This window comes from Perissodus microlepis, chromosome 11 (assembly GCF_051167445.1).
Source record: "Perissodus microlepis isolate ML-2025 ecotype Zambia chromosome 11, ASM5116744v1, whole genome shotgun sequence".
Taxonomy (NCBI): Eukaryota; Metazoa; Chordata; class Actinopteri; order Cichliformes; family Cichlidae; genus Perissodus; species Perissodus microlepis.
Window position 1 is genome coordinate 17,883,165 of NC_140471.1, and position 26,809 is coordinate 17,909,973.

Consider the following 26,809-nt stretch of genomic DNA (forward strand, 5'->3'; position numbering starts at 1 on the left):
ACAGAATGTTGCAGTCCCTCATGTCACGTTGGAAGGTGACCCTTGCTCTTAGGTCATCGAGCTTGTTCTCCATGGATTGTACGTTGGCCAGTAGGATACTGGGCAGTGGTGCGCGATGCGCCTGCTGTCTCAGTCTGTTCCTAATGCCAGCGCGGTTCCCCCGGCGCTTCTTTGTTCTGCGCCTTGGATGAGCGGCCTGTCCTTTGTTGTTCTCCGCGCCGCGTAGAATCTCTGGCGGCCAGGAAGGGTTGGGTTTAAAAGTGTCCAAGATTAGATGTGCAACCTTGTCACCGATGTTTACAAGTGATCCGCTGTCGTATACTATAAGACTAGAGGATTTTGGGATGTAAACCAGAGCAAAAAATAAGTAAAAAACAAGAAAAGTGGATAGTCGGAGCGGAGCGGTCAGGAAGGCGTCTAGACGTGGCCGCGCCATCTTGTCTCGATGTCTCGATGTCTTTCACTAATTGTAATTATAGCAACGTCATGCAAACAGCAGTCATTTTCAGAACTCGGTGTGTTAGGTCAGTAAGTGGTGCTAGTATGCAGTCATTTCCTAGTTGTAATCTCCGTCTCCTCCACAGTGGGACACACCAACAGTGTTGTGGAGCTGGGTTTAACTTCCAGCTCTTTAGTAGCTGATGGAAACTTTTTAATCACTCTGATACAAAATACTAAACAATGTATACAATATAATCGCCGCTCTGTTTAACATCAGCAAGCCCTAACATACTGACTCAGACACAATTGTATGAAAATGGCTAAACTCCATGATGCAGCTATGTACCGAGGAGTCGAAATATTGTGAGAGGATGTGCAATTTTCTCTTTTGTTCAAGAAATGTTTTGTTAACAATAACAGATTTAAAGTAAATGAGACCTAATCAAAAGTAGCATGTCATATTATTCCGTTTACAGTAATACCAATACAATATTAGTTAATGATAAGAAAATGAAATATCGCGATAGAATAAACGTACATGCGCAGTGCCTTTGTTTTCATACGCACATGGTGGAAAGGAATTTGCATTTGCACTATTAAATTTTTATATAGCTTTAATGCACATAAAAAACAGCTGCTTGTTTGAGTGAAAATAAATTGATGGGGTTTTTTTGCACTAATAAAGTTGTGGAGTTGTAAAGTATTTTGTCTCGCACCAATTATATCGTCAGTTATATCGTTATTGCAAATTTTCAAATATATATCGTGATAAATATTTTTGGCCATATTGCCCTGCCCTACCCTACTTCTTACAGCAACAAAGTAAATACTCTGAAATGCTAATACTTGACCCGTTGAGCTTCCTTCTACACTCTTTCCAGTTACCTGCTTCAGCTAAACAAACCAAATTGAGTATTTCTAGTAGTGGAAACATTTCTAATTTTACTATTTCCTACTTTGTGCTACACGTGAGAAAACAATAAGATATTTGTTCCATTTATCCCACATTATCCGAAGTTCATATGCAAAAATACGTTTCTCTCTTTGTCTGTGTAGCCTTCTTTGAGGCCAAATACGAAGAGCTTGAAATGCTCGGGGAAGGAGGCTTTGGTTCTGTTTATGCTGGGAGAAGAAAAACAGATGATTTACCAGTGAGTACAAATCTTAACGATATCTCTCTCTTACCATTGCCTGTAATAACCAAAATACTAATGACTGGCCTGTAGGTGGTGATCAAACACATCAACAAAGATGATGTACAACGTGAACAAGTGGTGAGTGACTAGTAGTGTTAAAGATGTTTCACCTTCTTGTTCCTTTGCTGTGGAAATCAATTTTTTTCCCTTTGCTGTGGAAATCAAACTACTCATCATTAAATATCACTGAAAACTTATTTCATTTCATTCATGTATATGTATAAAAATAATGATAATTTAAATAAAAAAAACTAATAACAGATGTAACAACAGCTAAAAAAATAATAGTTTATAAAAATAATTTAGTAATTGCAACAAAGAGAAACCACAAGTATAGAAAAGCATCTTGAGGTGACTTTTGTTGTGATTTGGCGCTATATAAATTACACTTAATTTAATATTCTTCACTTGATTGATGCAGGGTTTCTTTTTAATTTACAAATTTTCTCCTTGGTATCATGGGTAATTCAGCAACCACTGGCTTCAGCATTCCCAATAAACTGTCCTGGGGAAGCCAGAAAGGGGACACAGTCAGGATGCAGGACTTATTGGTAAATCGTGACGATGATCTCTGGAGTGTTACAGGAACACACAGCTTAAGTATGGAGGAGATTGATCTCGCTCACAACTACCCTTATGCTGAATTACCTGTTCAGGAGAGCAACAAAGTTTATTCATACACATGTAAAATACTCAACCCTGCTTTTGTTGAAACGGGTTTCTTTTATATTATTAATACTGTTGTTTACAGTGATTGATACAGCATATGTTTCAAAGTGGCTTCAGCCATTAGTAATGTGTCCTACTTTGTACCACATGAGTTTCTTGTGATCTCGTCACCTTATTCACAGACTATGTTAATTCATTAATTAAAAATAAAATTAAGGTAAACACGCAGTGGTCCCAGTATACTACTGCATAAAATAGAGAGGCATAATTAGGTGATGTCTACCGGCTGTGCCAGCCAATCCAGCCACCAGCTGAGCCAAAATCCACACCCTGCATCCACAATTTCCTGTGTTCTAAACAGAGCAGTAATGTAAACCTCTTTTTGAACATTAAAGATTCATTTACACTCAAACTGCAGTTTTTTCTTCATCATACTTCTTCTGTGTCCCCGGCCAGTAACTAAAAAGGAAACACAAGCTCAAGCACCTTTGCGCCCAGGAAACAAACTACATTTTTTCGTCTTGTGCACAGTATTGCGCCAACATTACGTTACATGGAGCTGCAGCTGCCCACGGTGATGGAGTGATGGAGCACCTCTTCAACCTGAGCCTGAGGCTGGGAAGAGTCCCACAGCTCTGGAAAACCTCCTGTGTTGTACCAGTGCCAAAGACTTCACGCCCCAAGGACCTCAACAGCTACAGGCCGGTGGCTCTGACATCCCACCAGATGAAGACCCTGGAGCGGTTGGTCCTGGCTCAGCTTCGGCGCCTGGTGAGCTCATCACTGGACCCACTTCAGTTTGCCTACCAACCTGGCATTAGAGTGGATGATGCCATCATCCACCTCCTACATCGTTCCCTCGCTCACCTGGAGACTCCTGGGAGCACTGTGAGAATCATGTTCTTTGATTTCTCCAGTGCCTTCAACACCATTCTTCCCTCGGTTCTGAAGGACAAGCTGGAGAACTCTGGAGTGGACCATCACCTCACTACCTGGATTTTGGACTACCTCACCGACCGACCACAGTATGTGAGGACTCAGGGCTGTGTGTCGGACAGGGTCGTCTGCAGTACGGGGGCCCCACAGGGAACGGATCTGGCTCCGTTCCTCTCCACCATCTACACTGCAGACGTCTCCCACAACTCTACCCAGTGCTTCCTGCAGAAGTTCTCTGATGACTCTGCAATAGTCGGCCTCATCACTGATGGAGACGACAAGGAGTACAGAGGACTGACTCAGGACTTTGTGGACTGGTGCCAGCTGAACTACCTCCAGATCAATGCCAGTAAAACCAAGGAGCTGGTGATAGACTTCCGCAGGCACAAGCATCCTCCACTGCAACCACTGAACATCCAAGGTATCGACATTGAGGATGTGGACAGCTACAGGTACCTTGGTGTTCATCTGAACAACAAACTGGACTGGACTCATAATTCAGATGCCCTCTACAGGAAAGGGCAGAGCAGGCTGTACCTGCTGCGGAGACTCAGGTCGTTTGGAGTAGAGGGCCCACTCCTGAAGACCTTCTATGACTCTGTGGTGGCCTCAGCCATCTTCTATGGTGTGGTCTGCTGGGGCGGCAGCATCTCTGCTGGGGACAGGAAGAGACTGAACAGGCTGATCTGAAGGGCCAGCTCTGTTCTAGGATGCCCTCTGGACCCAATGGAGGTGGTGAGTGACAGGAGAATGGCGGCTAAGCTGTCATCCCTGTTGGACAACATCTCCCACCCCATGCAAGAGACTCTGACAGAACTGAGCAACTCCTTCAGTGGGAGACTGCGGCACCCACGGTGTGGGACGGAGAGATTTCGCAGGTCTTTCCTCCCCACTGCTGTCAGACTCCACAACAAAGACTTTTGCAGCTGATCAAACCCTCACACGTGCAATAAGACTGCTATATGTGCAATTCTTGTACAATTCTTCTTCTGACGAAGTTGTACTGTAGTATTTTCTTACTCAGTTGTATATAGCATTTGTATTTCTATTTTATTCTATTGTATATATTATTCTATTCTATTTTATTCTATTGTAAATAGTATTTTATTTTATTTTATTGCATTCCAGTGTTTTCTAATTTCTGCTACATAACTTTGCACTTTTGCTGTAACAAAACAAATTTCCCACGAGTGGGACTAATAAAGGTCATCTTATCTTATCTTATCTTAAACTGTAACTATCACCAGGTAACGTGGGCATGTTTCCTGAATCAGCAGCAGCTGTTAAACAGCTAAAAGGCGAGCAGGATGTATGTAGGTAGGTAGGGTAGGGTAGGTCCACCAATGGTGTCATGAGGAAAATGTTGGCTCATTATTTATATAAATACGGAGACATGACACAAGGACGATTTTTTTATTAAAATTATTTCATTGTTGTCTGAAGATAATACTGATGTGTGTATGCATTTGTATGAGCTGGACAGGATGGAGACCTTTTTGCTGAAGTCTTTAATCTTGTTAAACTGCATGATGACACACTGACAGAAAGAGACGACCGTTAGGTGAAAAATAAAAATCTGCGATTGCAAAATGTGAAACATGGAGAGTGGAATATGTAAACAAATCTAACCGGTTAACGTAAAAAACAGTTAACCTGGAACACTGGGGCTGTGCGCTCGGTGCACTTTGTCAGCTGACTGTTAGCGAAGCTAGCGACATTGCAGAAAACATCGTAGCACTTTTGCCAACATGCTGTATGTTGACAACCTAACCAGACGTGAAGATTACGCCACTATATTCGCGGCTAAAATATTATTAAAAGTGTAGCTGGTGACAGAAAAACGGGGTATTCACGTCACTCATGGCTTTGCTTATGTTGAATTGGCTGTTCAAGTGAGCAACAAGGTATATCGATACACATGTGAAACACTTAACCCTGGCTTTTTTGGAAAGGAGGATTCACAAATGACTGAATTCACTGTGGACTATTAAATCAAGCTCAGCAAAAAGATAGTCATTTGTGATGAGTGACGGAAAAATGGCAAACAGTTTGGCATGAAGGTGCCAAGGACAATGGGGTGCTTGTACAAGAACGTGAAGAGTTGCTCATAGTATTTCTCATCAGAGGTGGTTTTGTGTATGAGCTCATGAAGGGGAAACAATACCAATTTAAAAAAGACTGGGTCCCTTTTTGTGAAATTGGAGGAAAATTTAAAATAGTTTCTTTTTTTGACATTGTATAACAATTTAAACAAATCTTGTTTTTATTGCATTAGTTTGGTGTCTTAGTAATGAAGTAGGTTGTGAAGTTGTGAGATAGTAAGAGCTTAAGCATAACTCATACAAGACAACATGTCATGTAAATGCCGAAAGGTATCAACTAAGTAAATGAAATCCTGTGTTGACAGCTCTGCACCAACAATCTCCAGGTACAACTTAAGACAATGAGGCGAATAAGTAAAAGGTACAGTCATTCTTTTCAAATTAGAAAAAAACATGAAAATGTCTTTCCTCTTTGTTAACTAAACTCCTCATTGATGCAGTTGTTGATATAACTGAGCATGTTTATTACTTTGGATCCATGTGCTAATTTTGATGTTATTTGAATGGATACTAGATGTAGTATGAGGTAGTCTATCACTCTATAACATAGATCTCATATTGTTTCACTAGAACTTCTACACATATTAGGGAAGGCGTCATAATAGTTTATAAGTAAAATGTGAATGTGCTGAGGTACAATCAGCCTCCCATTGAAGACTAGGTTGTGCATCTAAAAAGCTAAACTTTTTTAAAATACTAAACGAATGACCTCACTCACATATACTACAGCATAACTGCTTTTTTCCTTCCATTTCAAATGTGTTCTCTTTTATTCAACTCAAGATGAACTTTTACAAGCTCTGTAGAAGTACTAAGAGATGAATGAGTTGTAGTTGACCTCTATTAATATCACTGCAATAAAGAGCAAAGGACATCTGTCAGAGCCAGGCTAGAATAAGCACAGATATTTGTGCTCAGTGGAAGATGCGAGGCAAGATACAACATACGCTTAAAGAGACGACAAATACCTCGTACATCATTATTATTGTTATTATCATTATTATTATTACGTTACATATGACATCTGAAATTCAACTTGTGAAAAATAAAATGTGTTATTTTATAATCTTATAAATCTTCTTAACACCCCTTTGATAAAATCTTGGCAAATCATTCAAAAAGGATAAATATTGATACGTATGACCTGCTTCCCCATTCTACACTTAGAAATTGTGGCAAAGTGGATCAAGTGAGTATTAAAAGCAGAACGGAAACTTGACATCACTTGTCCATAGAGGAAATAAAAGCACCCACACATACACACATTTGTTATTTTTTTTAGATGTGGAAATAAGAAGAAGAGATGGATGTTTGGCAGTGGCTTTTGTTTTTCATATGCATTTGCGTCAAAGGTATGATACATTTTGCACAATGTGTATAAATAGAGGTAATGTTTACTTACTTATTTGCCAGTTACAGAACTGAACAGTCAGTTGTTTGTCTTATAATGCATCTTTTGTTGTCCAGGCAGTTTTTAGGGAATCAGCATTTTGTTTCATACATTTAAGATTCCTGTCTCTTGTTGATCAACCTGTTTCTGTACTTCATTTCTTCACATTTTGGTGTGCATTTTATTACAGTTACTCAAACAGAAGCGTCATCTTGGACTATTGATGTCCCATCCTTAGTAAAAGGTCTCCTTGGGTCATGTGTGGTGATCCCCTGCTCTTATAACTACCCAAATGCAAAGGTCCAAACATTCACAGGGATTTGGACCAATGATGGGAATCAAGTCATCTATCATCCAACTGAGTCTAAAATGCTGGAGCAGTATAGGAGACGAACAAAACTTCTTGGAGACATCAGCAAGAGTAACTGTTCTCTGATGATTGAAAATCTTCAACAAAATGATGGAGGGCCTTTTCACTTCAGGATTGAACTTGGAGGCTATAACAGTTTTTCCTACTTAAATAAGAAAGTCTCCATTTCAATGATTCGTAAGTAAAATGCTCATTAATATTGCCAATAATAAAATCGCATTTTCCAAGCTTAGTATTGTCTGTTTATTCAGTGTTGCTAGTTTTTTGGTCTGAGCTGATTCATTTGTACTAATAACAGATACGCTTTTGCTTTGTTACCTAACTCATTCAAACCTAAGCTCTGACAATGCATTTATGAACCAGCAAGTCAACCTATAATAGCACTTTATTATTATCCAGCAGCATGTTCGGTGTCTGTGGCTTTTTTCCCTCACATTTTACTTCTGAAAGCCCAATGTAACTAATCACTTAGAACCTTGAAAGACAGGTTTTGTGGTTAATACAAATTGATTTGGTTTAGAGGGTTTTTTTTCTTTAATATTTCTGTTTTCATGTTCATCATTTGTGCTATTAAATCAGGCTAATTCATTTTATCTTTCAGTTTATGTGTGATGTTGCATCCAGTTCTTTGTTTTCCTACATTCTCAAGCTTGAAATCAGACTGAAAGTAAATCTTGCATCGGTTTGGAAACATGCAGACATGGAAAGATTAAATCATTCCAAATGAAGCCACCACTCTTTTCCTGTTATATTTTCCAACCAGAGCTGATTCTTTTTTTCATGAACAGCAACTCAAACAAAACAGGAAATATCTTTCTTCCTATTCTTTCCCCCCATACTTCCTTGTAATATGTGTTAGTAATATATCTGTGTTATGCATTACTAAACTCACTAGACTCTGGTGGTGATTTTCAACATTTTATTCATGTTTAACGTATTTTCTGCACTATAAGTCACACTTAAAATCCTTGAATTTTCTCAAAAATCGAGAGTGCGCCTTATAATCCGGTGCACCTTATGTGTGAATTCTGGTTGTGCTTACTGACCTCGAACCGATTTCATGTGGTACGCTCAAAAATCTGTCAAAAAGTGCTTTAGTACGAAGCATGATGGCTTGTCAGAGAATTACGGCTACCGTACTCAGGAGCCTCGCGTTGTAATCTGGGTCCAAACTCTGCTTCAGGTCCCAAAGTCAAACAATCACTGCGGCATCACTGAGAGTTAAAACCTGAGTTAAAGAATTGTTTCATCTTTAATAAAATGATCTGCGTTGCTGCTTTACCAGGTGTAACAATTAAGTTTAACATCCAGGCATCCATGAAAACCATGAAAATTTATGAAATTTAAGGAGTCAGAATTTGGCAGGAAGTTAGCTCACTAGTTTCCACCTAAACATGATATAGCATGTTCTGACTGAGAGATTTCCTAAAAAAATAACTCTTACAGCTCTGCTATCACTTCCAACATAAACGAAGACAGAAAACTAAATAGCGGTGACTTTTGTAGGGTTACTGAAGTTGGATTAGCTGGTACATAATTATTTGCTACATAATCGCTAGCGGCACAGCTATGTTAGCATAACATAAACAGTGAAGCTGGAGGATGAACGCAAAATTTTTTCCACTCATTAACGGGAGGGTTCCCGATGGTTAGGGACAAATGCAATCGCAACGCAGAATGCTGTAAACGGACCAAACTTCAGTCAGGAGAACAACTGAGATAATTAATGAATCAATGGTACGGAAGTGGAGGAAGAAGAAGAAGGAGTTGAGTAAGGTTTGACTTATCTGACTGTTTTGTTTTGCTTAATATGTAATGTAATGTAATATGTAATTATGTATGAAAACAGACCCGTTCATCGACAGTGCGTCTTATAATCCGGTTCACATTATGGTCTGAAAAATACAGTATCAACAAATTTAATTAATATAAGGAAGGCAAGTTCATAAGTCAAAGCTTTATAAAATACAGTATCAACTGCCGAGTACATTAAGTGTTCTCTCAGAAAATTTGATTATTCATGATCTTTCTTGTTAACACAGGTGACCCAAATGCCATTGATTTTTCTGCGCATGAGGACATAAAGGAGGGTCAACCTGTGTCTGCATCCTGCTCTGTGTTTCACTCCTGCCCCACATATCCACCAGCTTTTCACTGGAGTCACTCTGGAGAGCAGCATTTTCAAGCACAGAAGCTTCATGATGGCCAGTGGAAGGCAACATCAATTTTAATGTTTCGCTCAAACCGCACTGATCACAACAAACTGTTACAATGCAGGGTAACATACCACGGAGGAAAGCACCAAGAAACATCCAAGACCCTTAAAGTAAAATGTAAGTGTGCATTTCTAAATATGTGTTGATGATAAAAGACAAATTCCTCAAGCATTTTGAAAACTAAAATTTGTGCAGTACTTTTTGATGTATCATTTACATGTTTAAACAGACAAAAGAAAGTCCAAATAAACAGAAAGGGGATTATATGTAAAGCAGAAGCTAAGGGGGTCAAATGTCAAATGTTCCAGCGTGATTGGTGACGTGATACATTTCATTTCAGCAGTGAATGTGAAGTTGTGTTACCATTTAAAAAAATTAAATTATTACAGTCTAATTTTTGCAGCTTCTGCATCTAGCTTCAGTCAGAGTCACAGGATTCGCAGTCATCATGACTCATATAGATTACAACCACAGTCAGCAATAAGATGTCTGGTATTTTCACTGGATGGGCATGTGACAGAAAGAAGAGCAAATTCTGTCTGTGTCTCCGTTTATCAGTTATGACTTTATAATCATTAAATTGACTCATATTTTTTTTTAAGTCGTAATTTTATTCTTTTTTTCTTTAGCGTTTCTTAGTCAATGGTGATGTTAGTTTAGCAGTCTGTATGGTCTCCATTGACCGAAATATATCAAATATTAGATGGACTACTTGGATATTTTGTTAGTTCATGGTAGGGTTGGGCGATATGTAAAAATTTTCCAACTGACAATCGTCAGTCCAATAATCGACGATGGGCGAGTCACCCATTTTTGATGGGTGGAGCAATGTAATCATGCATGAACTGATTTGCACGTTTACAACACAGAAGAAGTTCAAGCATGGACAAACTAATTTCCCAAAAAATTTAGAGCGTTAAAGCGGTCATCACCATTAACGAGGTTAAAATTTTTAATGCACTAAACCCATCTGGATGGGTTAATTGTTAATCGCTTTTATCATGATGATGGCACGTTAACGCTTACAGCACAAAGAAATATATAAAGGCTTTAAACCACATGAAGGGGGTAAACCTAAGGATGTAACCAAAGTGGTGTGCCACTTGTGCAGACATATAGTGCGAGCAAAGTACTTAAACACGACTAACCTGCATGAGCATGTACGTGTCCACCATCCGGCTGAGTATACTTGGCTGTCACCAGCTTCTGCAGCTCCATCAACAAGCATTTCGGCGCACTCTGAGGAGGGTGCATTTGCTCGCTGTTAAAACAGCGCTGTTTCTTTCTGTTGACTGCTTCTATTAGCTCCATCATTCTTAGCAAACTTACTCATTGGCAAATAAATAAATAAATAGCCTATCGCCGATGGGCTCAGCCTATCGTCGATATATTTGTCCAATCAGAATCTTGCTGACTTTGGCAACTGCTTGAAAATTTACTCTAGTACTACCATTATGTCAAAATGCTTAATGAAACTCAGCTTTTACCTCACTGTGTAAAATGATACAAAATGCTGCAGAGTAAGGGTTAAATGTTTCTATGCAGATGCTCCAGTGAATGTGAAGGTCGAGTACCAGTCAGATGTGAATGAGGGAGAGACTGCACACCTGAAGTGCTCCAGTGATGCTAACCCTGTCAGCAGCTACGAGTGGCACAGTGAAACTGGTGTTCTGCTGAATAAGGGACAAACCTACACAATGTCAAATGTCTCCAGACACTCAGAGCCCGTGTACTGCACTGCTGTTAATGAAGAAGGACGAGTCAAATCAAGCACCCTGAAGCTCAATGTGTTATGTAAGTAAATAATAGAACAAATATAACAACAAAAGATGAATGCATGGATATATGTTTCTAATTACATTTGCTGTTCTTACAGATGGCCCTGACATTGAGACTTACTCTAAGTGCTCCTCATATAACAGCATAGTAAAGTGTGATTGCATTGTACAGTCCAGGCCCCCCAGCATGGTCCATTTTGTTCTTGGTGACAGAGTCCTGCCAAGCACCACAGTAGAGACAAATGGCTCTGTTACTACTGGGACTCTGCAGACAGACTTTAGGTCCTTTAGGTTTGTTCACTGTCTGGCAAACAACACGCTGGGAAATGCTAACCTCACACTCTCTTTACCTGTTAATGGTAAGTAAAAATGTCAAAAATAGAACATAAATTCTTTTTATTCAACATTTACATGACAAAAAACACAGTATGTTTTTCTTTTTCTTCAGACAACATGCAATATATCTTTATTGCCTCTGGAACAGGTGTCATTTTGCTCATTATTTTGATAGCTACTGCTGTCGGAGTTAAAAAATGGTGAGTCATTAAACAAATTATTGTAATATCATTAAAGGTAATGCCAAAAAACTCAAACAAAAACACCCAAACATATTTCTGCTAGCACGCGGAGATCAGGAGAAACACCACCATCTGACCTGAGCACAATGAAGTCAGAGAGACCTGTAGAGATCCCTCATTATGCCCCAGCAAGGAGGTATACATTCTTCACCTCAATTAGCAAACAAACAAAACTTTTGATTAAATGTAACCTAAGAAGGAGTGACTGAACTTCATTTTCATGTAGATAAGAAAAAAACCTTGTGTGCTTTTCTTTATTGTTTCTGCAGGAAAGAGAACTATGAGGATGCCCATTGCAATGACATTTACACCAATTTTCATGTATATGGCAACGTAGGGGTGAGTTAGGTTTTCTTCATTTGTTATGTGCCTGCATCAAACAATGGAATGAATTAAACTTATTTTTCTATGCAGACTGACTTGGATGAATCAGTATACGCCAATGTGTAACATCTGTGAAAGACCAGCTGCAGTCGATGTTTGTGTCTTCAGATGGAAGTCAAGGAAAATGTTAAAAAAATCCTTATGCTATTTTCATCTTATATCACATATGTTATTCCAGTTGTTCATTAAGTGTTTTATCATCAGTCTCCCCGCAAAGGGAAGGGAGTATGTAGTCGATTCTGTCTATTTGTCTGTCTGTCTCATTTCCACTCTAGCTTCCAGTTTTAAATATACTATTTGCAAATATGTGTGGTTTTTGTGAAAATGGGGTCAAGGTCAAACAAAATCAGTTGCCCATCTAATGAACATTTCTGGACAGCCATCATTCACCGACTCTGTACCAAAGAGCCTCTTCTATGCTTTTCTCACCAACCATGTGGATTATTGTAATGAGATCCAGGATTTTCAGCAAAGCCCTGGACACGCTGTCGTATGTCCAGAACTTAGCCAGGCTGCTGACATGCACTTGGCAACATATCATCCCCATGCTCATAAATCTCCACTGTCATACAGTGCCACATTGTCACATGATCCAGTGACTGAATTCACTGTGGACAATTTATTCAACACAAAAAGCTCCACAAGAAGAAACTCATTGTGACGAGTGAAACCAGGGTTAGTGCAAGTACTGTATGTAAGTAAAGGCATTTTGCTCTCTCAGCTTGTGGAAAGGTGACATCCAAATTTGAAATAGAGTGGGATTTTTTAAATAGGGAGTGTTTAGTGGTTGTGAAATTAAAGCAATCTGTCTTTCCGGGATTGTGTACCAACTTCAACACAGAATGCAGAAAAGCACACTGTAGTGTATGAGTGTGATTGGTATTCTTGGTGTCTAATATCTTTAGGCATCAACTAAATACAGGAAACCCTGTATTGGCTATAACTTGAGGTGCAGTCATTCTGCTTAAAAAAATAAAACAACAAAAAAAACAAACAGAAAAAGTATTTAAAATGTGTTTAAAATGTTACATCTTTTTTAAATCAAACTCATCATTTACAGCGGTTCGAAAACATCTTTGCTCCCTTCCCGATTTCCTATTTTTTGTGAGTTTTCCACACTTAAATGTTTCAGATCAAACAAATGTAAATATTAAACAAAGGTAATATATGTGCTAGCAGCACAGATGGAGCACTTGGCGATACACAGGAGGCAGCTGACCACAGGCAGTTTTTGTGACACGAAAGAGTCCACCCAGACCGATTCTATGAGTTTTGTCCAGGTGACTCGTGTCATTCAGAGCAGAGACTTGCAATGATTCAGCCAAGGTGATTAGAAGAATGCTGGGCTCTTTTGCTAATGATTGATCAAGGAACCTTTGTTCAGCTCCAGAGTCAATCAGAGCATGACAAAAGTGAGTGTGAGTGTTAAAGGTGAGTTTGACCAGGCACCTAGGTTGTGGTAGGGAAGGTTAGTTTATTTTGCCCGCTAGTATCTCTACAGTTACTGGCAAGCAAAATCTTCTGGCCACAAGGGACAGGTGGTAATGACGTGCCCCTTTCTGCCACCATAAATACTCATTGACCATCAGCCACCTTCTCCTTACTGAGGGTCAGAGGCAAGCCCACCAAGCAGCATGAGGCACGCTTCGGCATTTGTAGGCTTGCTTCTCCCTGGGCTGTGCTCCTCCAAGTCAGGTCCTCCAAACTCCAGAGGAGAACCCGCTAACTAGTTGCTGGAACAGGACAGGAATCTGCTGGGTCCATTAATGACTGGATTTCTTCATCAGTTTTGCTGACTGGTGGAAAAACAGGACCCAAAACCAGGACTTCCACAACAGGGACTGTGAGTTTATTTACAGTGTAAAACCAAAGTGAAAACGGTCCAGCAAAACATGATTCCCTCCATAGTGATCATCCCAGCTTCTTTCCCAAACACATGCTCTCCACTGTCCCCTCAGAAATATTTACAAAAACTAAGAGTTCTCTCCAAAATTCCACGGTTTTCATGGGCACACAAGGACAAAGAAGTTAGTTTTCTTTACCAAGACAAGACATGATAAGATAAGATCACCTTTTGCTAAAGCCAAGGTTTCATTAACTATTGTCAATCAATGTTCCAACAACAACTGAAGATCAGCCACTTTGTTAAATAGTGCCCAGGGATGAGTTCATCAGCTGCAGGTGAGTGTGATTATCAGTAGGTTCAAGGAAACAGAAACAGAAATGGCAGGTCAAGCCAGCAAGAACAGAGGGGCCATGACAACTGCTCATGCTTAATTTGTGAATCTGCGAATTCAGTCAAAACTAAGGGCAGTGGAGATCTGTGTACAGCGAGAAAAGAGAATTTAAACAACCAATTAGCTAAAAATCAACTGAACTCTTGAGAAGAAAAGTCACCCTTTAAAGAGCCAGGCCAAAGCAAAGCAATCTACTGTAAGGGCTCACGTTCGGGTCTCTCGTCAAGCTGGATTTTGTTCAGGTGTATTTGCTGGAAAAAAAAAAGCTAGCACTGGTAACACTAGTGAGCACCAGCAACACATTGTGCTGTAGAACAGTGGCTCTCTGTGGGATGCATACCACTGGTGGTATGTGGGCTCCCTCTAGTGGTACGCAGGAAGCCTCAAAAAAAAATTAAGATTAAATAATATACCATGTTCTAATTGAGGGATTTCTGAAAAATTAAAACATACAGCTCTGCTATCACTTCCGACATAAATGAAGACAGGAAACTAAACAGCAGTGACATTTGTAGGGTTACTGAACTTGGGCTAGCTGGTATATAATGATGTGTTATGTGGTGGCTAGTTACACAGCTATAGTTAGCATAATATAAACACATTAGCACACTGAAGCTGGAGGATGAACAGTAACTTTTTTCCACTCGATAAAAGTTAATGTCAGGGTTCCCGATGGTTAGGGACAAATGCAATCGCAATTCAGGATGATGTAAACAGACCAAACTTCAGTCAGGAGAACAACTGAGATAATCCATCCACAACATGAGGTTAGTCATTAATATACTGCTGCATGGGCTGGGCTGTAGTTACATTGTAAGGTTTTAAAAACTGACCTTTAAAATGAATAGTGGTACTATAAACTAAGATAGGCTGACAGTGATCCCTGACTGTTTTTATGAGCTTGTTGAGATTAAATAAATCACGATGCAAAGCATTAAAACATGTTAAAAATACAACATGTTACTACACATCCTGTTTATGACAGTTAACATATATAACATTCATATAAGACATAAAATTGTCTTGTGTAAATCGTATGTGGTGTTAAATATACCTATACTTCTATACTTTAATGTCGGTCACAAGGTTATGTACTTAAGTAAAAGTACATAATTCTTCTGTGCTTTTAGTTAAGTATACTTTTTGAATACTTAATTTAATCAGGCATTATTCAATTTGTCCTTTTACTCAGAAGTGAGAAATGTTTATAAGCAAAGCAAACAGAGTCGATGCTCTCATGTGTTTTGGGGTTTTTACAACGCCAGATTACAATAGTAAGTCAAATAAGATGTATTTATATTATTATTAAGAGTCAGACTTTAAAGTGGTTGAGTAGAAAAGCTATATACAGTAAGAACAAGCTGATTTACTAAACTCTGCATTTGTTTTTTTTGAAAAAGTGGGGTCCACAAACGACTGAATTTACAACAGATCAGCAAGAGGAAACTCAACTCATCAAAACCACAAACAGGCTTTGTAGTGCTAGATTAAATATGTAAAGGGTCATTCATAGTAAGCATAACCCCATCAGGGGTGGTTTTCTTATGAAGAGGAAATGAGCCTGTTGATTTAAAATATGGGTGAATGGGTGTTTTGTTCTTTTACACACAAACACACACACACACACACACACACACACACACACATATATATATATATATATGAAAATGTTTATGTTCCTGTAAGAAGCAGTTAAACACTCAAAGTGAATCACTCGCAACAACATGTAAAATTTCCCGAGTGACACGATGGTTTGAAAAATTGTTCTGTCTTTCTGGGCTAAAGCTTTGCAATTGTCTTTGTAAGGCTGTTTCCCCTCAAGGTTGGTCACTATGGTTTTGATGGACTCGGTCATGAATAGTTCAGAAAAGGATCTGATGTCATCAAGGATATGGCACATTGTGTAGGTCCTCTGGTCATCATTAAGACACTTTCAGCCAAAGGCCTAACTTGATTTTCAGGTGGGCAGAAGTTCCTATTTTTTGACTTAAATGTGGCATCAGCCTCAGTACAGCCATCCTCTTCTGGCATTTCTTGATCTGGATCATATTTTGTGCCGTCTTCAACTTCTAACACTTTCTCCTCTAATCTCCTCTAATCCATGGTGTCTATATGTGTGTGCATATGTCCATCTGACAAATGAAGATTTACCAAAACTCAGTTGTTTACACTAATTTCTGTCTCTACCATTAATTTCTAATTATCAGTCATTTTTGAACTTGGGAACACCAAGTCTAAAAATGTTGAATGAAATTGATACAATTTATCTTGTGTGTTGAAATCCTCTTTGTGTACAAAGTCATGGAATCTCATGTTAATCTGATCAAATTAACAACATTTTTCAGTGATAAAACTTTTAAAGTTCTCCAATTTGACTGGAACACAACATGAAGGTTAAGGTACTGTCATGATCCTTCATAAGACACAACAAAAACTATAACTGCACATTTTCATTCTCATTAGGTTCTATAGATATTGCATATTGTTGCTTTCAGTGTTAGGAGAGATAGTACATCCTCCTGTAACATCAACCTAATATTGCTTGATTGATTCCTCTTGACAAAACAATATCACATAAACGATTAACAAAACTATCAATTTCTTGATGCATGCTCAATCATCCAGGTAAGTAAATCTCCAAAAGTTGATTCTGTTCATCTGGATGTAACATTTTCAGTGGGAGAAACGTTTCATCACTCATCCAAGTGACTCCCCGATTTATACATCGGGCAAACCAAACAGCCTCTGGCAAAGCGGATGGCACAACACAGAAGAGCTACCTCATCAGGCCAGGACTCTGGAATCTATTCACACCTACAGGCCAGTGGACACTCTTTCAATGATGAGGATGTAAACATCATGGGCAGGGAGGAAAGCTGGTTTGAGCGCAGAGTCAAGGAGGCCACTTATGTGAAAAGAGAAAGACCATCTTTAAATCGAGGAGGGGGCCTAAGGGTCCATTTTTTATTTACTTGTTTACTAACTAAGCTACAACTTGGCATTTTACAGTATCAGAGAAAGAACCCCAACAATTCAACAACTCAAAACACTTCATGATGGTGGCTAGGAAAAAAATTCTGTTTAACAGGTAAGAAGCTCTAGCAGAACCAGGCTTGAATGAGAGAGCCATATGCTGTGACTCATTAGTGGGTAAGCAGAGACTGAATTTTTCAAATATATGCAGAATGGAAAGTACGCAACTCACTTCACAGGAAACAAAAGCACCCACACTTATGTATCACTATTTTTTTTTTTTTTTTTTAGATCTGGCAGTCAGAAGAAGAGATGGACGCTTTAGAGTGGCTTTTGTTTTTGTGCATTTACTTCAAATGTATGGTATATTCTGTAAAATGTACACAGTTAATTGTAATATTTATTTTTAATATGCTCTAGAAGTGAGCACTCTTACAGTTGTATAGTAGACAGTTATTTGTTTTATGATGTGCTGTTTTTCTCCAGTAAAATGTCTAATTTTCAGAGGGTTTCATACTTTGTTTTATGCATTTATACTTTTCTTCCGTGCTACTTTTATGTTTAATTTTGACACATTTTGTTGTTCAATTTATGACAGTGACTCAAGTAGCGGAATTATCTTGGACCGCTGATGTGCCAAGCGAAGTAAAAGGTCTCCTTGGCTCATGTGTGGTGATCCCCTGCTCTTATAATTACCCAGATCCACAAGGGAAGGCCAAAAGCTTCACAGGGATTTGGATGGCCACTGAGGGGGATCGAGTCATCTATCATCCAACTGAGTCGAAAATTGTCAAGCAGTATCAGAGTCGAACAAAACTTCTTGGAGACGCCAGCAAGAACTGTTCCCTGATGATTGAAAAGCTTCAACAAGATGACAGAGGACCTTTTTATTTCAGGATTGAAATTGAAGGTTACGACAGAGCTTCTTACAGAAATAACAAAGTCTCCATTTCAGTGATGGGTAAGTAAAGTCAACAAATTGGAGGGAACAAATAAAAGTAAACTTACACTTTGTATTTGTATTTCTCATAATCCTTTCTTTATTTCCAGTGTTGATATTTGAGGTTTAGAATTCTGCATTTCTGATCAGTTGTAGTTTTCCTGTCTCGGGTCTGACCGGATTCATTTCCACCAGTAACAGATAAGTGAACAGTGTGAAGTCAGGGTGCGGTGTTCTGGAAAATTAGGCAGTAATTTGATGAGCAATTTTTTTAATGATGGTAACTGTCTCATTCAAATCTAAAACTTAATAAAACATTTGTGCAAATCAACCCATAAAAGCACTTTTATGTCAATCTTTTTGAGCAGTCTTGGTTTCTATGGCTTGCATCACAGGTTTTCTTTCAGAAATTCCAGAGTGACAAACTATAGCCTGGAAAGACTGGTTGTCAGTTAATACATATTCACTGGGTTTCAGATGTGTTTACTTCTCTTTCATTTGTGCTATTAATTTAGGTTGGGATATATGCCATTGCCACAAAATTTAAGTTTTCTTCAGCCTTAAGTTAAACTGAAAACCAAAATTCAATTTGCTAAGGAAACATGTACAAACATGGAAAAAAAAGCACCAGAAATAAAGCCCAGACTCTTTTCCTGTTATATTTTTAACCAACATTATTTATCTATTTATTTATATAGTTTTTTTTCTGTGGACAGCAACTCAAACAATGTATGCAATACTTTTCTTCTTATTACTTTTCCCACATATTTCCTTGGAATGTTTGTAGGTGATACTTCTGTATTGTGTGTGACCTCAGTAGTATCTGTGTGTGAATATCAAAATGTTTTTATATTTTGTTAACAAAGTTCTTAAACATGAAATGGGCAAGGTCATAATTGTAATCTTGATAAAACATAGCGTCAGTTACCCAGTGTGCTAACTAACATGTTGCATTTTTCATGATCTCTCTTGTTAACACAGATGATCCAAATCCCACTGATTTCTTTGTGCAAGAGGAGGTAAATGAGGATGAAAATGTGTCTGCATCTTGCTCTGTGTTTCACTCCTGCCCCACATATCCACCTGATTTCCACTGGAGTCACTCTGGAGAGCAACACCTTCAAACACAGAAGCTTCAAAATGGCCAGTGGAAAGCAACATCTACTTTGACCTTTCACTCAAACCACACTGATCACAACCGACCTTTACAATGCAGAGTTACATACCACGGAGGGAAGCATCCAGAAACATCCAAGACCCTTAAAGTAAAATGTAAGTGTGAAGTTATCAGTACATTTTTTGATGATTCAAGAAAATCATTGTATCATAAAGAAAGAGTAAGTATAGAAGTAAACCTGAGCAGAAAAATTGTCAGTATTTTTGCATTGTGATATGTAACATGATTTAGTTTCAGCACCAAATGTGAAGTTGTGTTACATATAAAATTAAATTGAATATAGTCTATTTTTTACAGCTTCTGCCACAGTCACAGGATTCACAGTAATCATGACTCATCTACATTGTCCCAACAGTCAACATGAAGTTGTTTGGTATTTAGACTGAGGTGATTTTGAGATTGATTTCTGTCCAATTTATCACCTACAAAAATGGTTTTGCAGATTATCCTTAAATTCATTATTAAAGTTTTTTTTTTCATTTTAATTGTCATTTCACTTTTGTGCATCATTGCTGAATTGATAGTGATGTCAGTCTAGTGATCTCTAAGTGTAATGCTTACTATCTCTACTGGTGAATGGGCTGTTTTGATATTTTGTCAGTACATTCATGGTCTACATCAGCGGTCCCCAACCTTTTTTGCGCCACGGACCGGTTTATGCCCGACAATATTTTCAAGGACCGGCCTTTAAGGTGTCGCGGATAAATACAACAAAATAAAACTAGTAGGGGAGAGTGAGGTAAGATGAGCCAGTGGGTAAGTTGAACCACCCCTTGTATCTAGGTAACTGTGTACATGTTTTGTCATGTGACCATAAATCCAGGAAGCACTCATCATTTCCATCCTGCTATATTAAAGAGGAGCACATTGGAGAAGGGGTAAGTCTGTATTACACAAAAAAATGTTTTTTGCTTGTCAAAGTAAAATTTCTGCATATCAGGTAAATTGACTGTAATATTAAAACAAATGTATCTGTGTCTAAAATGATATATTATACATGTTGGTGGGTTTCTAAAATATAATATCATCTGAAGAAGTTTTCTAAAGATTAGCCTAAATTGCTAAGCTAGCCCGTTTTTTTCAAAATGGTGGCTATGGGGCAAAGTGAGCCAAAGGCTATGGGGTAAATTGATCCAATGGTTCAACCTACCCCACCATAAGGCACTGAAATTTATTTAAGGCTCTGACTTATTAAATAGTATTTTAGTTCAGTATACTGAACCCTTTTGTTGTATTTGTCATATGTTAACTATTATAGAAAAGATATCATGCCAAGGACCTACAGACGGAAGACCAGCTGGGGCTCAACACCCCTGGAGGAGATTGAAAGGGCAGCGAGTGAAGTCAAGGGAGGAAAGTCCATAAGATCAGTGGCTAAAGAAAGACAAATTGACAGGTCAACACTCAGGAGATATATTAAAAAGAAGGACACACAGGAGGTCAAATCGGTTGGCTATAGTGGAACAGCTTCAGCAAAGAGAGTCTTCTCTGAGGAGGTGGAGTAGGAGCTAGCAGAGCATATCAAGAAGCTTGCAGAGCAGTTCCATGGCATTTCCCCAAAGAAATGCCGTGAACTGGCATTAGAATTGGCAGGCAGAAACAACATTTCTACTCCCAGCAACTGGACAGAGAAAGGTTTAGCCGGTAGGAAGTGCAAGAAACAACATTTCAGTAGGTTGGCACAGACTAATGTATTTTGTGTAGTTTACTACTTTACCATTACATTTTTTAGGTAAAGAATGGTTCAAGAATTTTTTGGCACGCCACCATCTCTCTTGCCGTATGCCTGAGGCAACATCTTTGGGAAGAGCTACAGCCTTCAATAAGACTACAGTTGGGGAGTTCTTTGACAATCTGGCTAAAGTGATCGACAGGTAACAGAAGTTATCTAATTGAAAACATTAATAACTATTTATGACAACTACAAACAACAGTTAAGTGAATAAATATGCGTACTCTCAGCTAACATTTTTTGCATAACTTAAAAATTTAACTAATCATCATTGCTCTTTTTTTGTTTGACAGGTATAAATTCCCCCCAAACATGATTTTTAATGTTGACGAAACAGGTGTAACAACAGTACAGACACCAAAGCAGGTAGTGGCAGAAAAAGGAAAAAAACAAGTGGGCTCCATCACATCTGCTGAAAGAGGCGAACTGGTGACTGTAGTCTGTGCTGTCAATGCGACTGGTAACGCAGTCCCTCCGATGTTTATCTTCCCAAGGGTTAGATACAAAGACCACTTCATTGCAGGAGCACCTCCGGGATCAATTGGTACCACTACAAGATCAGGCTGGATCAGTGAAGATGTCTTTGTTGTGTTCCTTGAACATCTGGTTCAGCAGACCAAGTGCTCCCCTGACCTGCCACTGCTGCTAATCATGGATAACCATGAAGCCCACATTTCACTGAAGGCTTTGGACATAGCAAAAACAAGTGGTATTGTAATGCTCACAATTCCACCCCACACTTCCCATCGCCTTCAGCCTCTGGATAAGTGTGTGTATGGTCCATTTAAAACCTATTACAACAGAGCTCTTGATGGCTGGATGAGGTCCAACCCAGGCAAAACTGCCAGCATATACCAAATTGCTGGTTGTGTGAATGATGCTTTCATGTCAGCAATGACACCACGAAATATCTCCTCGGGATTTAGAGCCATTGGGATTTTCCCTTACAACAGAGATATCTTCTCTGATGCAGAGTTTGAGCCATCCATGGTGTCAGACAGGCCCAACCTGGAGCAGCAGCCTGCCGCTGAAGGTGTTGCACCTGTGGTTTCAGCCTCTCTTTCTGCTGAGCTACCTTCACCAGACCCTGTACATGCATGTGGTTCACGAAGTGACCCCAACCATGCTCGATATGTGTCTCCCACTGATATTCTACCCTTACCCAAAAGTCAGCAGCCCAGGAAACAAACAAATCGAAAGCGTGTGAAGACACGAATCCTGACTGATACACCTGAAAAGCAGGCAATTGAGAGAGCCCATGAAGAAAGGACAAATAAACTGAAAGGCAAAAAAGAAATAATCCACAAAAAGCAAGGAATGTGGAAGAGGAAACAAACCCAGACAAAAATTGCAGTGGAAAGCAGCTCTGAGGAGAGTGATGTTCCCATCCCATTTGAAGACACTTCTGAGTATGACAGTTCCAGCGATGAAAGAAGTGAACCAGATGTCTCAGACCTGGTAGTTGGTGACTTTGTCATCGTAAGATTTGCATCCAAATCCAGGAGCCACCATTACATTGGCCTGGTTGACAGCTTTGCAGACAACGAAGTGAGTGCCAGATTTCTCAGAAGAATCCGAGGGATCACTAGCAGTAAGAAACCCACGTTTGTGTTCAAGGAAAATGATGAGGCATCTTTCCCACGCAAGGATGTGCTGAAGAAGCTACCTCAACCTCAACAGGCTGGAGGAACTGCAAGGAGGGAGCAACAGTTCATATTCCCCTGCAACCTTGATCATTGGAATATTGAATAGTTCTTTTGAATAAATGGTTTTGAACTGGTGGTTTGTTTAGAAACCACCAGTTTCCAGGTTTGTTCTCACAGGTTTACAACTGTTAAAATGGTTTGTTTTCACAATATGATCAGTTTTACATTTTAAAAACTACATGGTCAGTTTGCCCCAAGATGGCTCAGTTTACCCACTGACTAGGTTCAATTTACCCCTAATCTGGGGCAAGTTGAGCCAAAGGAGCATTTTTTTTTAATAGGTCATTATTTTGGGCAGTGTCATCAGACATAGATTCTGATCATTACATTTGAAAGGAGACATCCTGAAATAAAGGAATATGTTATCATTCTATTTCTGTGTCATTTTTTTCTCACATCCAGGGCAACATGAGTAAAAAGTGGCTCATCTTACCTCACTCTCCCCTACCGGTACCGAAAAAAAGAAGATTTATTCATAACACACGTGAAACGTGAAACGATAAAAACGATAACAAAATAACGCTGAAAACCGATAAAAACCCTGAAAACCATACATTTCACACCTGAGCCTCAACTCTTGCGGCCCGGTACCAAACGACTTACGGACCGGTACCGGTTTATAAAATGTGGTTCATTGTTGAATTATGAATGACACACATTGTTTGAAAATTCATGAAAATTACTGAAGTAAAAGTTGAAATGTATAATAACAAAACAATAAATCATCTAGCTCACAGGTGTCGAACTCCAGGCCTTGAGGGCCGGTGTCCTGCAGGTTTTAGATGTGTCCTTGATCCAACACTGCTGATTTAATGGCTAAATGACCTGCTCAACATGTCTTGAAGTTCTCCAGAGGCCTGCACTAATCATTTGATTCAGGTGTGTTGACCCAGGGTGAGATCTAAAACCTGCAGGACACCAGCCCTCGAGGCCTGGAGTTCGACACCCCTGATCTAGCCAATTCCTTCTGCTCATCTGAAGTCGCGTCATTGGAGCAACAGCATAAGCAGGGAAGCCAAGAACATACATCCCTTTCAACAGCCACACTGAGGCATTCACAGGACACCTGAGAGATATAATCTCCCTTGCATGTCCTGGGTCTATCACTGGGGTTCCCTCCTGGTAGGGCATGGCTGGCAAGAACACCTTACCTCAGCTGGCTTCTTTCGATTTGGAGGAATAGTGGCTCTACTCTGAGGACTTTCCAAATGACTCCACTCCTCACCCTGTGCTAGGGGAGAGCCGAAAACATCAGTTTCACATTCAGTGAACGGTCATTTGCACTGTGATCTTATTCTTTACCTTGAAAAAAAAAAACCTAACAATAATATTCTCAACAATAATGATGCTCCTCAAAAGCTGCATTTCTTCCACCATTTATTTCTCCCACACCTGGACTGAAACCAGCTGATTGTAGCAGTGTCATGGTCCTGGGTCATTGATCCAGTGCTTGATGTTTATGGACTTCTTGACAAATCATTATGGTGTTTCTAGACTGACTCATACTTCCTAGTTTAGTTTTGCTTGTTGTTTATCTCTAGTGGTTCTGGTGTAGTTCCCATAGTGTTTTCCTTGTGTGTTATCCACAGTATTTCCTTTGTTTGTCAGTCGTGTTGTCATGTCCTGTCCATTATAGTCTTGGTTTCTGTGTTCTGTCTTTAGCACACTCCTTAGTGTCTATCTTGCTTTCTGTGTTGCTCTTCTATTTTAAGTTTGCTTGTCTTTGTGTGGGTCTCATGGTGGGTGTCACCTCACAGTTCTGCAGCAATGGAGGTTGTGAAGCCTTGAAAGCTGGTACTACTAATTGCTACAGGTGTTCCAACATTTTTGAATTACTTACAACCCGCTCTGTCTGCATAAAAGCAGTGTTGGAACACACTGTGGTACCATGACCTCGTGAGCATCAGTTGAGCACTGTTGCACTGCAGAAAGTAGTGTGTTGCTACAAAAATGTCAAGAAAAAGGCAATTAGCAACGAAAGAGAGACAGACCCTCATAACACTTACAAATGTAGGCCTTTCCTACAGAAATATTGCAAAGAAAGTCAAGGTATCAGTGAGTCCAGTTTCCTTCACCATCATCACTCAGAAACTGGGGAAACTCTGATAGGAAGAGGTTTGGCACAACCAAAGCCACAACTGAATCAGAGGAAAAGTTTCTGAGAGTTAACAGCTTGCGTGATAGGCGTGATAGACAGCTCACATGGCAACAGCTTCAAGCACAGCTTAATATTAGTCTCAGTTTTAAGTGTAAAGAGAACACTTCGAGCTGCAGATTTGACAGGATGAGTTGCAGCAAAAAGCCATTGCTAAGATGTCAGAATAAGACAAAGAGGCTTGGCCATGAAACACAACCATTGGATTTCTGAAGACTGGAAAAAAGGTATTATGGATTGATGAATCAAAATTTGAAATCTTCATTCATCACGCAGGATCTTTGTACGCCGTCGAGTAGGTGAAAGGAAGGTTCCACAGTGTGTGGTATTAATGTCAAACATGGAGGAGGAAGTGTGATGGTCTGGGGTTGTTTTGCTGGATTGAGGGTCAGTGATTTGTACAGAGTGAGAGGTGAGAGTGAGAGGCACCAAAACAGCTACCACAGCATTCTGCAGCACCATGCAACACCCTCTGGTATGTGCCTAGTTGGTCAGGGGTTCATCCTACAGTAAGATAATGACCCAAAATAAAGTCCGAGCTATGCCAAAAAAACAAAATCGTAATCTTGAAAACATGGAGTGTCCAGCACAGTCTCTGGACTTAAACCCCAACGAGCTGGTTTGGGAAGAACTGGACAGAAGAGTGAAAGCAAGCTAACCTACAAGTGCCACATGTATATGGCAACTTCTGCAACAGATATGGGAAGAACTATCTGAAGAATATTTCATTTCTATTGCAGGAAGAATGCCAAGGGTGTGTTTAGCTGTTACATCTGCCAAAGGTGCCTCCTTTGATGAGTCAGAAGTTTAGTGTACATTTTGTTGTATAATTTGATTCCAGGATTTCTTTTCTTTTTTTTTTTAACTCCAATTGCTTATTTGTACTATGCTTTCATTTCACACTGCAATGAGTCATTAAACTGCATAATTTTCAATAAAAAACTGAAAAATTGGGGTGTTCTAAAACTTTTGAGTCGTAGTGTAATATTACACAGGAGCTTTAAGCAATAATAACATGCTGTTCCCCTCAAACACACATTTCAAAGACTGTGTTGTTAATCAGCAGCCAACCTTGACGATTAAACCAAGAAATGTGTGCTGTGGTCAGGTCAGGTGTAGATTCATATATATATATATATATATATATATATATATATATATATATATATAAATATAAATTCCCCACTCACGCCTGTGGGCGGTCAATCCTTCAAGCTCGGGTCCTCTACCAGAGGCCTGGGAGCTTGAGGGTCCTGCGCAGTATCTTAGCTGTTCCCAGGACTGCGCTCTTCTGGACAGAGATCTCCGATGTTGTTCCCGGGATCTGCTGGAGCCACTCGCCTAGTTTGGGAGTCACCGCACCTAGTGCTCCGATTACCACTGGGACCACCGTCACCTTCACCCTCCACATCTTCTCGAGCTCTTCTCTGAGCCCTTGGTATTTCTCGAGCTTCTCGTGTTCCTTCTTCCTGATGTTGCTGTCATTCGGAAACGCTACATCGTTCACTACGGCCGTCTTCTCATGTTTGTCTACCACCACTATGTCCGGTTGGTTAGCCACCACCGTTTTGTCCGTCTGTATCTGGAAGTCCCACAGGATCTTAGCTCAGTCATTCTCCATCACCCTTGGGGGTATCTCCCATTTTGACCTTGGGACTTCTAGGTTATACTCGGCACAGATGTTCCTGTACACTATGCCGGCCACTTGGTTATGGCGTTCCATGTATGCCTTGCCTGCTAGCATCTTACACCCTGCTGTTATGTGCTGGATTGTCTCTGGAGCATCTTTACACAGCCTGCACCTGGGGTCTTGCCTGGTGTGATAGACC

General features: G+C 39.6%; 3 protein-coding genes across 3 annotated transcripts; all 3 read left to right on the top strand.

The window, feature by feature from the left end:
- The first annotated feature begins 6,647 nt into the window (after positions 1-6,647).
- LOC146377510 (myelin-associated glycoprotein-like) lies at positions 6,648-12,126 on the top strand. The gene is made up of 9 exons (XM_084944838.1): positions 6,648-6,696; positions 6,925-7,281; positions 9,147-9,437; positions 10,866-11,114; positions 11,197-11,457; positions 11,547-11,634; positions 11,720-11,812; positions 11,946-12,015; positions 12,091-12,126. The coding sequence occupies exons 1-9, from the start codon at positions 6,648-6,650 to the stop codon at positions 12,124-12,126; spliced, it is 1,494 nt and encodes a 497-aa protein (XP_084800964.1).
- Positions 12,127-17,795: 5,669 nt separating this feature from the next.
- On the top strand, positions 17,796-20,714 carry LOC146377511 (myelin-associated glycoprotein-like). The gene is made up of 3 exons (XM_084944544.1): positions 17,796-18,231; positions 19,192-19,475; positions 20,646-20,714. The coding sequence occupies exons 1-3, from the start codon at positions 17,796-17,798 to the stop codon at positions 20,712-20,714; spliced, it is 789 nt and encodes a 262-aa protein (XP_084800670.1).
- Positions 20,715-21,014: 300 nt separating this feature from the next.
- LOC146377512 (uncharacterized) lies at positions 21,015-23,111 on the top strand. Its single transcript, XM_084944897.1, has 2 exons — positions 21,015-21,261; positions 21,413-23,111. Exons 1-2 carry the CDS (start codon positions 21,170-21,172, stop codon positions 22,869-22,871), a joined length of 1,551 nt encoding a protein of 516 aa, XP_084801023.1. The 5' UTR covers positions 21,015-21,169; the 3' UTR covers positions 22,872-23,111.
- The last annotated feature ends 3,698 nt before the right edge of the window (positions 23,112-26,809 follow it).

Coding starts and splice junctions, on each gene's coding strand:
- LOC146377511 (XM_084944544.1), top strand. CDS start 17,796: ATGCATTTATACTTTTCTTCCGTGCTACTTTTATGTTTAATTTTGACA. Junction 18,232..19,191: donor AGTCTCCATTTCAGTGATGG/GTAAGTAAAGTC, acceptor TTGTTAACACAG/ATGATCCAAATCCCACTGAT. Junction 19,476..20,645: donor AAACATCCAAGACCCTTAAA/GTAAAATGTAAG, acceptor TAACTATTATAG/AAAAGATATCATGCCAAGGA.
- LOC146377510 (XM_084944838.1), top strand. CDS start 6,648: ATGGATGTTTGGCAGTGGCTTTTGTTTTTCATATGCATTTGCGTCAAA. Junction 7,282..9,146: donor AGTCTCCATTTCAATGATTC/GTAAGTAAAATG, acceptor TTGTTAACACAG/GTGACCCAAATGCCATTGAT. Junction 11,635..11,719: donor GCTGTCGGAGTTAAAAAATG/GTGAGTCATTAA, acceptor TATTTCTGCTAG/CACGCGGAGATCAGGAGAAA.
- LOC146377512 (XM_084944897.1), top strand. CDS start 21,170: ATGCCTGAGGCAACATCTTTGGGAAGAGCTACAGCCTTCAATAAGACT. Junction 21,262..21,412: donor CTGGCTAAAGTGATCGACAG/GTAACAGAAGTT, acceptor TTTGTTTGACAG/GTATAAATTCCCCCCAAACA.